This window comes from Xiphophorus couchianus, chromosome 2 (assembly GCF_001444195.1).
Source record: "Xiphophorus couchianus chromosome 2, X_couchianus-1.0, whole genome shotgun sequence".
Classification (NCBI taxonomy): domain Eukaryota; kingdom Metazoa; phylum Chordata; class Actinopteri; order Cyprinodontiformes; family Poeciliidae; genus Xiphophorus; species Xiphophorus couchianus.
The window spans coordinates 10,896,503-10,912,356 of NC_040229.1; the positions used below are offsets into that span (position 1 = coordinate 10,896,503).

Consider the following 15,854-nt stretch of genomic DNA (forward strand, 5'->3'; position numbering starts at 1 on the left):
TTTAGGAGAGAAATTGTATTTTTTTCTTTATTACATTCATCCAGTAATGAGTATATTGATACATTCATGTACTCTCTGTCACTCAAAGTGTTGTTGAATCTCCTTAAACAAGAGGTGTGTGTCTTTGGCCTTCAGCATCGCTGTAATGCAGAGTTCGGTGCCTTTGTACATCATGTTTTTGTCGACTTTTAATACTTACTGTAATAGATTACGATGTCAGATCGAGACTGAATCCCTGGTCTGTTATTTTTCCACAATCACATGCATACTGTGTTTTTGCAGGAGTAGTTATGGCCTTCCCAACAAAGCCAACCCAAAGTATTTACAGTATAAGTACATTTTTGAACCCCATACGCATTATAAAAATGACTAAATAAAAAATAAATGTGCTAATTTATCTCTTCATAAGAAAATAATCATGACCATAAAGCTACTTTTCTTTGACACCATTACCTCACATACAGTACTACAGACGGTGTTCACATTATAAGGCCATTATGATGACGTAATTCAAGATAAGACCTGGAAACGATGTTCTTTACAGCATTGCAACAAAAAGCAAAACAATTTAAAATGGTAGAAAAATAAATTCCCTTCATCCAGAACTTCAAAGGATCAATCCGTGCAGGATTTCTATATGTAGACCGGCGTTTCTTGACCCGTCAGGAGTCTGAACATCACTGCAGGCATTGTCTTCATGTTGATCTGGAGCAAAGAGGGAAATGATGACAAGGAGCCAATCTGCAGCTAGTTTAAAATAGCAATTGAGAAAGATTTGAACATCTAGTCCACGTGTCAGACTCAAGGCTCTGGGGCCAAACGTGGCCCACCGCAGCTTTCTATGTGGCCCTCAATACTCCACATTAAATCAATAAGTCCTCCCAAAGATTGGATGACAAAAGCCTTCATTGCCCTTATCTGAAGGGCAATTTTGTTTATAGAAACTTCAGTTTCCATTTTATTTGTTGTTCTGTTTATTTATTTTGGATACTTAAAATGTCCATTAGAAATTAAAGTTTATTCATCTTTGACAGGGTGTATATGCAATATCATGCCTTTGTCATTATAATAGTTGAAAATTAGAAAAATGTCTGGGACACAATTGATTGTCCAGATTTTTTTTTTCAATGGTCTTGCTAGATGTTTGTTTGAGAACATGAGTGAATAAAAACCATCATGAAGGAAAAAAGCTGACACAGTTGAAACCAAACATCTAACAGACGATTGTTCAATAACAGAAAAGGAATTCAAGTCCAATTTAAAGTAACTAAAAAACTTAATAGGTGATGATGAAAATATGTGGGGAAATGTGATTTGTTTTTGGAAAAACAAAACCTGCCTACTCCAGCCACCACTCTGAAACCAATGGAATCTGGTTTTCTGCTGGATTAACGTTCCAGCAGGATTAACATCGAATAGAAATGCACAAATGTTTTCATTACCCTTTGTGTTTATCTGTTGCATAAAACCCTAAAGAAATACAATAACGTCTGCGGTTATAAGGAGAAGTTGGAGATCTACCTGTACCTGTTCCTAAGTTAGGAATTTGAAGTGTAATAACAATGAGAAAACACTAGGGGGCAGTATTTATCAGAAATAGAAGTTTACATTATGTAAGCAATAGTCACATCACATATTTACATTCATAAAAATACAGTACATTTTTAAAGGTATTTTTAATTGTTACTTATAGTTCAGATAACTTTGTCATCGCTGCTGCACTATTTACACTTTATTTAATCAATTTTCGAATAAAACATTGCACAAAACATCTTGCCACTATAGTGCAATATATTCTTCATTGATCAAGTATTTATATTCTGAATGCCTTTTGACTAGAAATGCTTCTTTCCTCGTGTCTGCGTTTGGGAAATCCCTGACATAGTATCTGCATGTTTCACTTCATGCATTTAAAGCGATCTCAGGGTGAGAGGAAATGCGTCATTTCATTTGTACAGCTCAGTAATCATTGAAAATTGCAGCTCTGCAGCCCAACGATGTCTTACCTCACCCACGGAGACAGACAGAGTTTGAACAATCTTCTCATGCGCCATGGCAACAACACTCTGCCCGTTTATTTCGATGATTCTGTGCCCAACTCGGACGCCGCCTCGCTCGGCAATCCCGCCTCGCATCAGACTGCAGATCTGACCAAAACACACAGAATACGTAGGAGACTCACCACGTTCATACTGCAGCCTAAGAGTCCCAAATCCAATTATTTAGCTTTAATGCGATCTGTATCTGATTTTTGTCTCGACAGTCTGAAAACACAGATCGGATTTTTTCGAATGCGACAAAGGCCACTTGGATATGTTCTTAATATGATACATATCTGGTCACGTTCATCCGACGTGAAAATCACTGATGCTCTACAAACGTCCCTATTCTGTGTCCTGATATGCACAACAACAACAACCATGGCGAATGATAACGATGATTAAGTTGTCAATGTAGGCTGCATAGTGGCACAGTTGGTAGCATTGTTGCCTTGCAGCAAGAAAGTCCTGGGTTTGATTCCCGGCCTGGGGTTTTTCTGCATGTAGTGTTCTTCCTGTGCATGCGTGGGTTCTCTCCGGGTTCTCCGGCTTCCTCCCACAGTCCAAACACATGACTGTCAGGTTAATTGGTCTCTCTAAATTCTCTCTAGGTGTGAGTGTGTGTGTGAATGGTTGTGTGTCCTGTCTGTTTCTGTTGCCCTGCGACAGACTGGCGACCTGTCCAGGGTGAACCCCGCCTCTCGCCCGGAACGTTAGCTGGAGATCAGTACCAGAACCTCCTGACCCCACTAGGGACAAGGGTGTACAGAAAATGGATGGATGGATGGAAGTTGTTAATGTGCTGGCTCCGGTTGGTCAACAACTTTGAAATTGTAAGCTATGCTCCACCGTTAGCATCCATGTTTACTTTATGTCATGTTTATTGTGCCCTCTACTGCACACGCGGGACATTTTCAGGTCTTTTGTAGTTCACATGGGAGATCACATACAAGTGTGATATATTTGGTAATATGAACGACCATGGCCAAGAAAAATCAGATTCGGGTCACTTCAGGCTGCAGTGTGAACGTAGCCTTATTCAGGTTTGGAGACTTTTACTGTTGTGGTTTTACTCACGATGCCGTTCTGAACGCTGAAGCCGAGCTGATACTTGAGGTCCGGTCTCTTTATGAGGACGGTCGTAACAGGAGGGCAGCTTACGATGCTCAGCTTCACTTTCACCTGATTCTTCAAGCCCTGGAAGAAGTTTATTGAAACTGTTACAACGGTAATTAAGATCTGGGCTTTGACTAGGCCCTGGAATCTCCATTACTTAGATGTCAACCAGTCCTTGGTGGCCTTACTGTAGGGCTGAAACGATTAATCGAATTAATCGTGATTGTTAAAATACTCGTCAACCAATTTAGTAATCTATTAATGGCAAACTGGAGTATGCAGCCTCTTTGCTAAACCTCCCAGCATAGTAGGAGTTGTAATTAAGCCAAAACTGTTCAAAACATATGTACAGTTTGTATTTAAGATAAAAACACCATCTTGTGTAAATATGTTTTAGCCAAAACTCCTCAAGTGTCAGAATTTTAGCTTCACCCGGTTCAAATTCACTAAAGGAACGCCGTGTTGTTACATTTTAGAGAGAAAAATGTTTATTTATTATTTAAAGAAGGAATTTAAATATTTGTTTATTTGCATATTTTAACATATGCTTAATATTGCATAAAATGGCCTAAGTGGTTAAATGAAAAATTCAATTTTATTTATCCAAATAATCAATTAAGTGTCAGAATAATCTATAAGTGGAATAATCGTTAGTTGCAGCAGCTGTAGCTTTTACTTCATATGTTCCATTTTAACATGGGAAAAATGTCTTATTATAAATGAATAATCTGCCAGTGGAACTAGAACTTTTTAAATAATATTAAGTAATTATTTACTTAAAAGTAGCTCCTATGTCTTGATGAAAAGCTGCTTGCAAGTTAGTTTTGTCTTATTTCAAATGTACTAAGAAATTGGCACTAGAAACCAGGTCAAAAATATTTGGTTTTAAAAACTGCTCATTTTCCAGACACTAAAAAACAGCTGGGTGGTTTTTTAAGCACTTGGATTGTTCTTGAAGCATAATAACTTGTAAAATGTGAATATTGTAGTGTAGATCCTACTTTTAAGGTACAGCAAAGTACCTGTGACTGATTTTCTTACCTTAATGATGCTCTGACAAGTGGCCAGTGGCAGTCCCACCAGGCTTGTGTCATTAATGGACATGATCTGGTCTCCCACACTGAGTTTTCCGGACCGTGCTGCGGGGCCACTGTTCAGCATGCTAGCCAGGATGACGGTGGGCAGAATGGAGCCCCAGCCGGACTCCACTATGACCACGCCGAGGCTCTCGCCTTTCTGCTTCTCCACATACAGCTGCAGCATGGATTAAAGAGCAAATATGAAGACCTGAGAGGAGATGGCCCACCCACCTTCTTCAAATCTAACAAAAATGGTGTCAAACGTTGTTTTGTGCTGCTTTTTCTTTGAAGATATTAAAGAAAGTTTAAAGGTCAAAAGGTCACCAAACCTCCCCACATGTAGACAATCAAACAAAATTGGTGTCAATCAACTGTGCAGCAAAAATTTGTTTGTGCTGCTTTTTCTTTGCAGATATTAATAAAATTTTAAAATAAAAAAACCAAACAGCTAAGATCCTGAACATTTAGGCAATCAAACAAAATTTGTGTCAAATGTTTATGCAGCATTTTTTTTGTTTGTGCTGCTTTTTCTTTGAAAATATTAATGAAGTATTAAAGGTCAAAAGGTCAACAAGATCCCCCACAATTGCAAAAACAAACAAAACTGGTGACAAACATTTGTGCTGCGTTTGTGCAGCAAAAACTTCTGTTTATGCCACTATCATTTTAAAGAGGCTTCCAGAGGTCATCAGAGGTCATCTCCTCCATCCAACATTCACAAAATCATACAAAATTGGTGTCAATCAACGTTTGTGCAGCAACAATTTTCATTTGTGCTGCTTTTGTGACAGTCAAAGGTCAAAAGGTGAACCAGACCCCCCAATTTTATGAAATCAAACCAAATTGGTGTCAAACATTTGTGCTACGTTTATGCAGAGATTATTTTTGGTTTTTGCTGCTCTTGTTTTGAAGATACCATGTTTGATTTAACAAAGTCAAACAACAACAAACAAACACCAATTTTGTCTGATTTGAAGAACGTGAATGACCTTTCATGACCTCTGGGACATTTATTAATATCTTTAAAACGATAGCGCCACAAACGAAGATATTTCTTGCTGCAGAAACATTTGCCACCAATCTTGCTAGATGCCAGGTAAAGATGCCACATTTCTGTTGGGAAACTCAGGAACGTCTCACCTCTTTACGGTTCTCTGAGTTTGAGAAGTGCACGAGGTCGTCGTGGTACATTTCCTCGGAGTTGATGATGTCACTGTACTGTTTGTGGCTCAGGTCGGTCGGGTTGATGCCGTTGGCTCGCAGGAATTCCCGGTAGGCCACGCTGAAAGCCTGACCGATGGACTGGGCAATCAGCTGTGCCTGTGGAAAAGGGAGTTATGGGAAAATGAAACCGTAGGGAAATGATCTCGGCTGACAGAAGCAGAGAGGGGAGAAAACATGCCATAAATATCTAAAATAAAAGATATGGCCGTTATTCTTCTGTAATGTTCTTGTATTTTGTTATGTTTAAATCACAAGCTTCAAAGTATTTTAATTTGATTCATAATTGTAAAATGGAAGGTAGAGGAAGCACCAGAACTTGTTTCATTCACTTTTCAAGCATTTTCAAGGCAAGTTTTCAAACTTTACAATACAAATTAACTGAATAAAAAAGACAGTTTCAATTCACTATTATATTACATCCATTAATCTTCCTAATAGGGACAAAGTAAAATAAAATATAGTAAAATTTTATGTTTTGAAATGTCTCCATACACCTGCCTGCCCAGAGAACAAAACACTAATTTGACAAAAAAAAATCCCCCAATTTCAACAACATTGTTTAATGTATAATGACCGTTATTATAATTATACGAATCAATAAGTTGAGTCATTAGGAATAATAAATATTCATTATATTAAAACAATCCAAACAAATTGTATTCATGTAAATTACCTTCCAGCTGAAATCAGATGCTTTGATAAAATATACAAAGAATGTTATTTAAACATTTCCTAAAAATGTTTTCACTCAGTTTTCTGGCATTTAGCAAATAAAAATAATTTTGGTAATTCTAATTGACCTAAAACAAACAAACAAAATGTCTGATTTTATTTCAGACAATCAGAAAAAAATTATCTGTCTTTTTATTAAGTGTATGAAAATATCTGGTTTCAGCTGTAAAAAATATTTTCCAAATTTAGGCCTTTCATTAAATGTTAGATTGAACTTTATTACAAAGCTGTGCAAATTGAATATGAAGCACTTTTAAAGACTTTATACAGAAATCAAGCACTTTCCAAATGCTGAAAACATCTGATTCTTGAGACCTGATCTACAAAATCCCATTCCTTCACATTTAAACACACGTTTGTTGACAAAATCTGAAAAGGTTTGAGGAGTATGAATACTTTTCGGAAGGTCTAAGTAGTACGTACATCTTCTGACTCGAAGACGTAGCAGATCATTCTGTACTGAGTTTTCCCTTCGTTGGCAGAATCAGATGATTCAGAGAAATCCTCTGATGAAGCCTGAGACATGCGTCTCCGTGCCATCAGAACCACGATGCTGCCAATGTCGGCGATGTAGGATATGGTCCGCAAGGCACTGTCCATCATCGTCTCCTGCAGGCGGAGGAAATAATCAGGGTGTTTAAGGGTGACTGACACAGAAATAAATAACATTTCCTGTCAACTTCAGTAAGAGGCCTCTTCAGATTGGTTGCAACACTGACTGCTACTGGAGATATGAGCCAATTTCACTCATATCCCCATAAGATTTAGAATCAAACTGAACTGAATCTGCACAAATAAAGTTGCTGACCTGTGTGTCAGCATTCAGTACTTTGACAGCCTTAGTGGAGATGAAGAGGTCGACCTCAGTCATCATCTGAGAGTCTTCATCTTGGCTCTGGGAAGTAGAAAAACAGAAACCGACATTGCAGTCTGCAATCCTTTACGTAGGCGCTGTAGTTGCAAAAATGTCTGATCAGAAGAAGAAGGTTAGCAAAACATTGGGAGATCATCCATCCATTTTCTAATACCTTGTTCCTAGTGGGGCAACACAGAGACAGACAGGACGAACAACCATGCACACACACTCACACCTAGGGAGAATTTAGAAAGACCAATTAACCTGACAGTCACGTTTTTGGACTGTGGGAGGAAGCCGGAGTACCCGGAGAGAACCCACGCATGCACAGGAAGAACACTACATGCAGAAAGACCCTGGGCCGAGAATCAAACCCAGGACCTTCTTACTGCAAGGCAACAGTGATACCTACTGCACCACTGTGCAGCCCATTGGGAGATCACAAAACCCTGAAACTGAATTCACAAAGATGAGGTTATTTATATGGGGTTTTTTTCAACATTGATTCTTGTTCATGTAGCAAAACAAAGACGTAAGGTTTATGTAACTTAACCTCTGCTCAACACGATGATGTTTAGGCTTAATATGACAGAAAATTGGTCCAAACCACAACAACAATGCAACAGCAAAAATAAACTCATCGTCATAACAGATGTTTTAAAAAATAGCTGAATTTACAAAGCAAGTGATAACATCTGTGATTATAGCCAGAGATGGTTAAAGAATGCTAGCATTTCTGAATTACTGGTGTGTGGCTCTATATTTATTAAAATACTAATAAATCATTAAAAACAGCATTTTTGGCTCCTTCAATTGAGAATATAACATGTTATCCCACTAATCACAATGTGACTGGTCATGAGGAACATTTTTGTTTTTACTTTTACTTAATAAAAAAATAAGATTCTTCATTATTCCATTGGATTACTAATACAGTGTTACCATAAAGTATCTTATAAATACACAATTTGTTATCAGAGTTGAGAATGAACTAGCTACATTTACTCAGTTACATCAACTCTTTGGAAAAAAATACTTTTAGCAGTGTTTTTACTATTTATTTTGACTTGAATAATTTTATTATGAAGTGTTTCTACTCTTATTTGAGTTACATTTCTGGATTTTCTACCCATTGAATGAAGAACAAACATGTTTTAACCAAAAAATCACCAGGAACAGACACACACCTGCAGTTTTTATTAAAGTTTCATCAGTTTTATATTGAAAGAAAATGTTTGTTATTTTGTAGTTATGTTATTTATATTAATTATTTTTATTTATGTCTTTTCTATATTATTTTATAAGTTTGTCCCTCTTATTATGTATTTTTTTAATATTAAGGGATTGATGTTTTGATCAGTTACTCAGTACTTGACTAGCCTTGTTACCAAACACTTTTTAAACTAATTTCTTGTACAGCTACTTTTTACTTCTATTTGAGTACAAATATGTTGAAGTAGTCCTACTGTTACCTGAGTAAAAATTTTTGGGTATGCCACCCACCTCTGTTACTGCTGAATTTTATGTCCTTACTAAAACGAGGGTTTCAAATTTCACAATGAAGCTCTGAAAAACTATTTCAATCTGCTCAGTTCCCCTAAATGGAGTTTTATTGCCAAAACTGACTCCCTCTTGTTTAAACAAGCTGATGAAAGCAGAATGTATTGGTTCATTTGAAACACCTACAAACCAAATCAATAGACACCACTGGCTGTCTGCATGAATGCTGATTACCTTGATGTGGCTGACGGCTTCATGGGCCTGCGACATTCGCACCGACTTGGACGGATTTTTATCGGACAGCACTTGAGTGCATCCTAGGTAGTTAGCAGCGAAGATGATCCCGTCGATGAGATCCTCTGGCTCGCAAGGACCTGGGACTAAACGGCACACACACACAAAAAAACAAACACTTTATTTCAAGACACTTTCATGTACTGGAGAGACTTAAATGAAAAAATGTATTGATAATGTGACGTATTTACCATCTTCAAAGCTGGGAAAAGCAGCTCCTTCCTGTGATTTCACCAAAAAAAGTTAAGAAAATAAGAAAAGTTGACAGATTTTTAAATTAAATAAATCAGAAAAGACAAAACAAAAAGTAATTTTAACCGTAGTAAAATCAGTATTCAGAAGTAGGGGTGGGAATTTATTGTGAAAGATTTCTTATCAGGATAAGAATTTTGATTGATTGTTATCATTATAAATTTCTGTTATTGAAAAAAGAACATCAATAAAAATATTTTTTTTATTATTATGATTTTCTCCACTATTTGCTTTTACGGAAGCATCAATAAATATTAATATATATTAAAAATATTAAATATAAAAAAATAGGATTGAATGCACACTGTAAAAAAACATTTACGGTAAAATACCGGCCAGAATTTTACCATATTTATAAGGCAAAATTCTGGCAACCACAGTTGTCAGTATTTTATTGTAAATTATAGACTTTTTTTTTACAGTGCAGTTTAGAAATATAAATCATACTTTTTTAAGTCATGGCATCTGAAAAAGGTTTTTTCAAATGGGAATGTTTTTCAACAACAATGTTTGTGATTGTTGTTCTATGAATGCTGTAACTATAAAGTTACGCAAATAATGAGTAATAAATACTGTCAGAGTGTAATCCATATTGTTATCACAATAATACCACAAAACATCCCAATTCTATTCAAAAGTACTTTTTCATTTCTTTTTTTAAATGACAGTACCATAAACTTACAAACATAAAGAATTAAGTCTTTAGTTTGACAATAAAACTCATCTTCACCTTGGGAGAGTTGTCTTCCTCTACAGAGACCGGCTCTGGACATTGAGGCTGCTCTGGCTGTTCTGCCGCCTCATCAGGCATCATGGCTGTGCTTGGCTTCTCATCCTGATCCTAATGAACACAAACATCAATGTTTCAGAAAAACTTTAGTGTAACTGATTACTGAAGAAAACTGCAGCATGGTGAGAAGGTGACAAGGACAACATACAGAGCGTTCCTATCGGTCTTCCTGCATCAATGCTTTATAAGATAAAGAAATAAAACGCACCTTGGAGTTACAGCTGCAAGATGTCTGCAGAGTTTTACCAGCTATTTTCTGTCAACATCAATTTTATTTTTTCCCCACAGATTCGCAGTTAATGTCATTATAAAGACATTAATATGCTTTAAACAAGGACTGACAAGCTCATTTTTATGATTATGAACGTACTCAAAGTGTCAGTTACAACAAAACATACTGATAAAACTACATTAAAATGTTTTTATAAAAAATGAATAAATGAATGTCTCTGCATTCAATGAGAACTGAAATCTTTTCCCATTCTCGTAACTTGGCAGAATACAAATAAAACATGCTTTGTATATTTAGGCACATAGCTGTCTCTTTAGAGGCCACTTAAAAAGTTATGGCGGGCCGGATTTGGGCCCCCGTACCTTGAGTTGGACACATGTGCTTTAACCTAAGCTATTCTACTGAGGTATTGGTTATATGTTTGATTTTGAAAATAAAACCTCTACCCAGTATCCGAACCCTCCGCTACTGAGAAACGATCGCTTCTGGAGGCGTTGACTCTGTTGGAAGTTTTTAACGGATTCACAGAAGGCTATGCTAGCTGCTAGCATGGCAACCATCACTAAGACCCACCTGCTGGCTCTGATTTTTCCCCCCCAGTTACTACTGGGAGAAGGAAGGCAGAGGAGCTCCATTTTTCACAGATTATGTGTCTCATAATAACATAATGTCATGACATATGTGACGGCGGGGAGAGGTTGGAGAAGGAGTTAGCAGCGGCGGTTAGCCACTCTACTCAGCAGAATGTACTGTTTTATGTATCCTACACTTTCACTTTATTTGACTTTGTCCATGTAAAGCCAGACCTCCACGGCACTGAACTTACATTATATTCTCATACATGAAAAAAGTAAAAGTTGTATCACTCTGCACCTCAGCATCAACGATATTTCTCCTCTAAAACAACATGGAAGCGAGTTCTTCTTACTCGGTACACGTTACAACCAAAGAAAAGGGAATAGGCGCCCCCTCGTGGTGATACCTACTCAACACTAGGAACCAAACAGTAAAATGACAGTTTCAACAAATATGTAAAAATATATTTGTCATACAAGTTACATACTGTAGCTTTAAAAGCCAGATTTGACTCTCCCAACCATGTAACGTTAGCACTACTTTGTGTTCATGTTCAAACTTAATCAAACAGCATAAACAACTACAGAGGGTTTAAATGCTTCTGCAAAAATTGCCAGTAGAGATGCACGGATTTATCGGCCAGAAGATTTATCGGTGCCGATTTCTTTTATTTTGTGAGTGTGGTGATCAGCTGATATCCCCCAATCTCAGTAATGGTTTTAAAATCAACTGCTTCAGCTCTGCTGTGACAGAGGTTTGACTGACAGACCGGTCCACCAGGTCATATCTGCACATTTGCAGTTAACAATAGTCACCCCACTGTTACCAACTCAATGAGTTTCTTGCTATATTTAGAGATAATCCAGACAAAATAACTGGTATCAGACAGAATCGGAAGGTCAGTCCTTTTAAAGATTGGTAATCAGCGATCGGACAGAAAACTGCAATTGATGGACCCCTACACTGTAAAAAAAACGGTCTCTAATTTACGGTAAAATACCGGCAGCTATGGTTGCCAGAATTCCACTGTATAAATTTCACAGTTTATCATCCTTATATGGTAAAATTCTGACAACCACGATTGATTTTAATGGCGCTATTTGACAAAATATAATGTCTGTTATTGGATGTTTTATTTGTGTTTTTATGATGTGCTATATGAAATGAGCTATGCAGATGAACTTGATTGATTGATTATGTTTTCTTTACAGAGAAGTGGCTGATTGGAGGAAAACATTGAGGTGAGAACTAGTGAGATGGGAACTGTGTGGCTTCCTGACCTGCTCGGGTTTCTCAGAACCCATCAGTTTCTCCTCTGCGGACTCTCTCTGCTGTTCTGCTGGGTGCTGCGGACCCGGAGAGGCTTTGATCAGCCTGGACTCGTTCTCCGGGTTGTTAACAGGCGGTCCAGAAGTGGGGGGACTCTCTCTGTGAGACAGGGCCCTCTGGGGGTCGGAGGGCGACTGAGCGTGACGTGTTGGAGGAGGAGGAGGAGGGTGATGGTGTTTGCTGGAACCGGGTCGATCCTTGGACCTCACTGCAGACTTTTTGGATGAAGTCTTTGGATTCTGCTCGGTGCTGCTGTTTGTCGCTGCTTTGATCCCAGAAACAACATGCTGCGTTTCGCCTCCTCTTCTTCCTTGACCTTTAACCTGTCGCTCTTTCCCCTTCTGTGACGGCTCAGACTTCTTACCGGCTCCTGATACGTTCTGATTTCTCTGGATGCAAGTTTCATCTTCTCTATTCCTTTCCTTTTTAATCCTTTCACTCTCATTGCCCTGATAGAGGCTGGCGGGCCTTTCAGCGTTTACCTCCGCCTCATCTAAATCCTCTATGAATCTGGCTCCATCCAATACTTCTTCAAAATCATCGCTGTCATTAAAAAAGAATCTGTCTCCTTCGATTATTTTCATTCCCCCCTCTGCTTCATCTCCAGCAATGGGGGCACAATGCGACTTAAAGCGGTGACCCGTTCGGTACGGTTTTCCGTCAGAGTGAGGCCGTTCGCATCTCTTGGTGCTGTGATGAGGTTTCTGGGTGATCTGGTCAGCGGTGGGAGCCTCACTGCTCTCCTCGGCTTGCTTCGCACCCTCAGGTCCGTGCTGGTTGTAACATCTGACGCTGACGGCTCCCTGTCTGTTCAAATGCAGAACCTCGTCGTGGTCTTGCTCGACGTCCGAGCTCACGTTGTCGTACTCGGAGCAGGCGTCGTCCATGTCGTCCGGACTCGGGTCGCAGCTCATGTAGAAGTGCTTTGAAGGAGCGGGAGGAATCAGCTGGTTATTGTTGTCGTTCCTAGAAGAACGGGGAGGTCGCTGAGTCTCCTCGCTCACAGACTGGTCCTCCTGACTGGGTTTTGGAGGTCCGGCACTGGGGCACGACGGAGGGCCAGGGGCCAAGACTTTGGACATGTTTCCTGGCTTTTTCCCATGAGCCATAACTGGCCCCTTTGATTTTACTACCCTAAACCCTGCAGACAGTGAAAAGACATGTATGCATTTCCATTACAAGATGGATTAGTTTATGGCTGAAACCATTAATCAGATTAATCGTGATTATTTAAATAATCATCAACTAATTTAATAACTGATTAATCATAAATGGAGTATACAGACTCTAAAAAAAGACTATTTGCTACAGGAACACAGTCAGAGCAGTACTTAAGCAAAAATTGTTAACATATATACATTAATTTTGCATTTAAAATGAAAAAAAAACAACATTTGTCTGTAAATATGTTCTACCAAAAACTGAAGTGGCTGTTTTAGCCTGATTCAAATTCTATTAAAAACTAGCAACTTTTGCAATCCAATCATTAATCGGTTTATCTAAAATTAATTAACAGATCAGCCCTAAACTGCATTGATGTTAAGTCAAGCAGAAAGGGCAGAAATGTTCACATATAGATGTTAGAAGTATTTTTTAATTTAGCTGCAGACGCATCCTTTGCCTCAAACGATCAAACGTTCATTAAAAAAATAATAAGTTATTACATTTTAGGTAATAAAATGTTTACTTTCTCATGTTGAAAATGAACTACATTATTTATTTATTTGTTATAATGAATTTATGTGCCACTTATTTGTCCGATTAATTGATTAATCGCCATTATAATTGAATAAAATAATTGTTAGTTGCAGTCCTATCACTCGTTATGCTATAAATCTGTGATAAATGTGTGAGTTCAGTTTAATACTACTTCATAAATAAGATAAACATTTATCCATTAAAATTCAGCTTTAGGTTTATTAAAAAATGCAGAGCAACCTTTTCCCTTGCTCACTTTTTCAAGTGCATTTTAACATCGTTAAAGACATTATTTAAATAAAAAATAATGAGAAATTTCTCAGTCTACACTTTATTAACTTCATTTGAGTAGGAAATTACTTTCTATATTAAAATGTACAAAACGGTAACAAACGTTTTATGAATAAACATAATGCTTTTTATATTGTAATAACATCAACTTATCACACTATCTAACCCAAAATTCTTTTTATTTATTTATTTTGCCTAAAAATATTATTTTACCCCCAAAAACTCCTACTTAGAAAAATTCCCTACATTATAAAACTGTTGAAGTGTCACACTGTTTATATGCTAATACTACAGTTAACGATTAATCGACTACTAAGGTAGTGGATGATTATGTCAATAACAGATTCGTCACGAATAATGGTTAAAAAACACCAAATGTAGTTATATTACCACAGATTTTAGACGTGTTGACATTTTCTAAAGCATAGAGTCCACCAGTTTGGGGGAATTTGCATTTAACTGTAAAGAAAAAACGAATCTTATTTGCTGTAATGGTTCTGGCCCCGTTATCATTTATTCAGCACTCAGGTCTTCGCCTGTATTGAGGCCAGGATAAACAAGTCACACCCTCATCTGAACCTCAATCCTCTGTATCAGATTCAAACCTGCGCATCTTAAACTGAGGCTTTTGTCGCATGCTTGATTCTAATCCACATATTGAAATTAGCCAAAGTGGCGTTGATCAGATTTTATTACAACTGGGATCACGGCATCAAACGCACGAACACCTCCCCTTAATCCCTGCGCACAGACCTAATCCTGACCTCTCCGTGGTGCCTAACTACCAATTAAAACAATGAGGCTCATTACTGAGCAGAAATGACACTATGTGATGGGTGTTCCTGTAACTGCAATGCCCTTGACGTTGTTTTTTTTTTTGGTATTTTTGTAAAGCCATTTCTTCCACTGGTACCGCAGCCTGCAGGGGTGGTTGTTGTTGTGGCTCCCCCCTCCAGTGCACGCCGCGTTTTCTCCCTTTTACATGTTGATAAAACAGTCTGATACAGATTTTCCTTCACATAAAGGAGACCCAGAAAGGACACAGACTCCCTATATCCTGATTCCAATGGTTTAACCATCTGAAAGCATCCCATTATCCTGCTGCTGCGCTTCACATCGACCTTGATTATGAAGCATCGAGACTGCACCATGCTGGCATCCTCCTGTTACTAATGTGGAGCTGATTCACCACAAGAGCCCGAGCATCGTTTTTAGCATTACTGCCCAACATGCATCCCTATTCTCTTTTTCGTCTCTGTGCATAAAAAGGTACGTGTGCCACTTACCGACATCAGGGTTGTGGGCGGCCCTCTTTGTACAAACGCTCGTGTGTTGATCAGATCAGATTGCTCTCCAGAAAAAGGGGTGGGGTAAAAGACCGGGGTACAGGAATAAAGGACGCACAGCAGCTCAGGAACATGTGGTGAAAATGGTCAAATGTTCGCTCACTGCTCAAAATGGTCCAATTTAAATGTAAAACAAAGTGAGCGCACAAATAACTAATACATATAATTATTTTTACATTCTTGATGTAGCTACTTTGTTTATTGGACATAAACGGCTTTCCAGTTTGTTGCTTTGGCGTGCCGTTATGAACATTAAATTTAATGGTATAAAACCAATATTTTTTGTGTAACTAACGATTTTCTTGGTTCAAAATAAATATGAAATAATATCGATGTGTCTGGGATCGATTTTAACAACTGAAAACACGCTCGTCGCTCGGCTGGATAAGCCTGAGAAGCGGGATTGTTTTTAATGGGAAGTCCGTGTCTATTTTTGGGATCCGGTTTTTTGGCTAAGCTCACTAAAAAAAAAAGAAAAAAGTTGATTTTTTTTCTAATAA

At 38.0% G+C, this 15,854-nt stretch overlaps 1 protein-coding gene across 2 annotated transcripts; it reads right to left on the reverse strand.

Moving 5' to 3' along the window:
- Window positions 1-15,468, reverse strand: apba2a (amyloid beta (A4) precursor protein-binding, family A, member 2a). Of its 2 annotated transcripts, XM_028002739.1 has the most exons (12): window positions 15,295-15,468; window positions 11,971-13,160; window positions 9,823-9,933; window positions 9,032-9,062; window positions 8,781-8,926; window positions 6,999-7,085; window positions 6,614-6,799; window positions 5,375-5,554; window positions 4,197-4,409; window positions 3,117-3,236; window positions 2,007-2,147; window positions 634-705 (listed from the first exon to the last, which is right to left on the reverse strand). In XM_028002739.1, exons 2-12 carry the CDS (start codon window positions 13,126-13,128, stop codon window positions 634-636), a joined length of 2,445 nt encoding a protein of 814 aa, XP_027858540.1. In that variant the 5' UTR covers window positions 13,129-13,160; window positions 15,295-15,468. The 2 variants fall into 2 exon arrangements, with proteins under 2 accessions (XP_027858530.1, XP_027858540.1); XM_028002729.1 differs by lacking the exon at window positions 15,295-15,468 and having other exon boundaries at window positions 1-705; window positions 11,971-13,128.
- Between the last annotated feature and the right edge of the window lie 386 nt (window positions 15,469-15,854).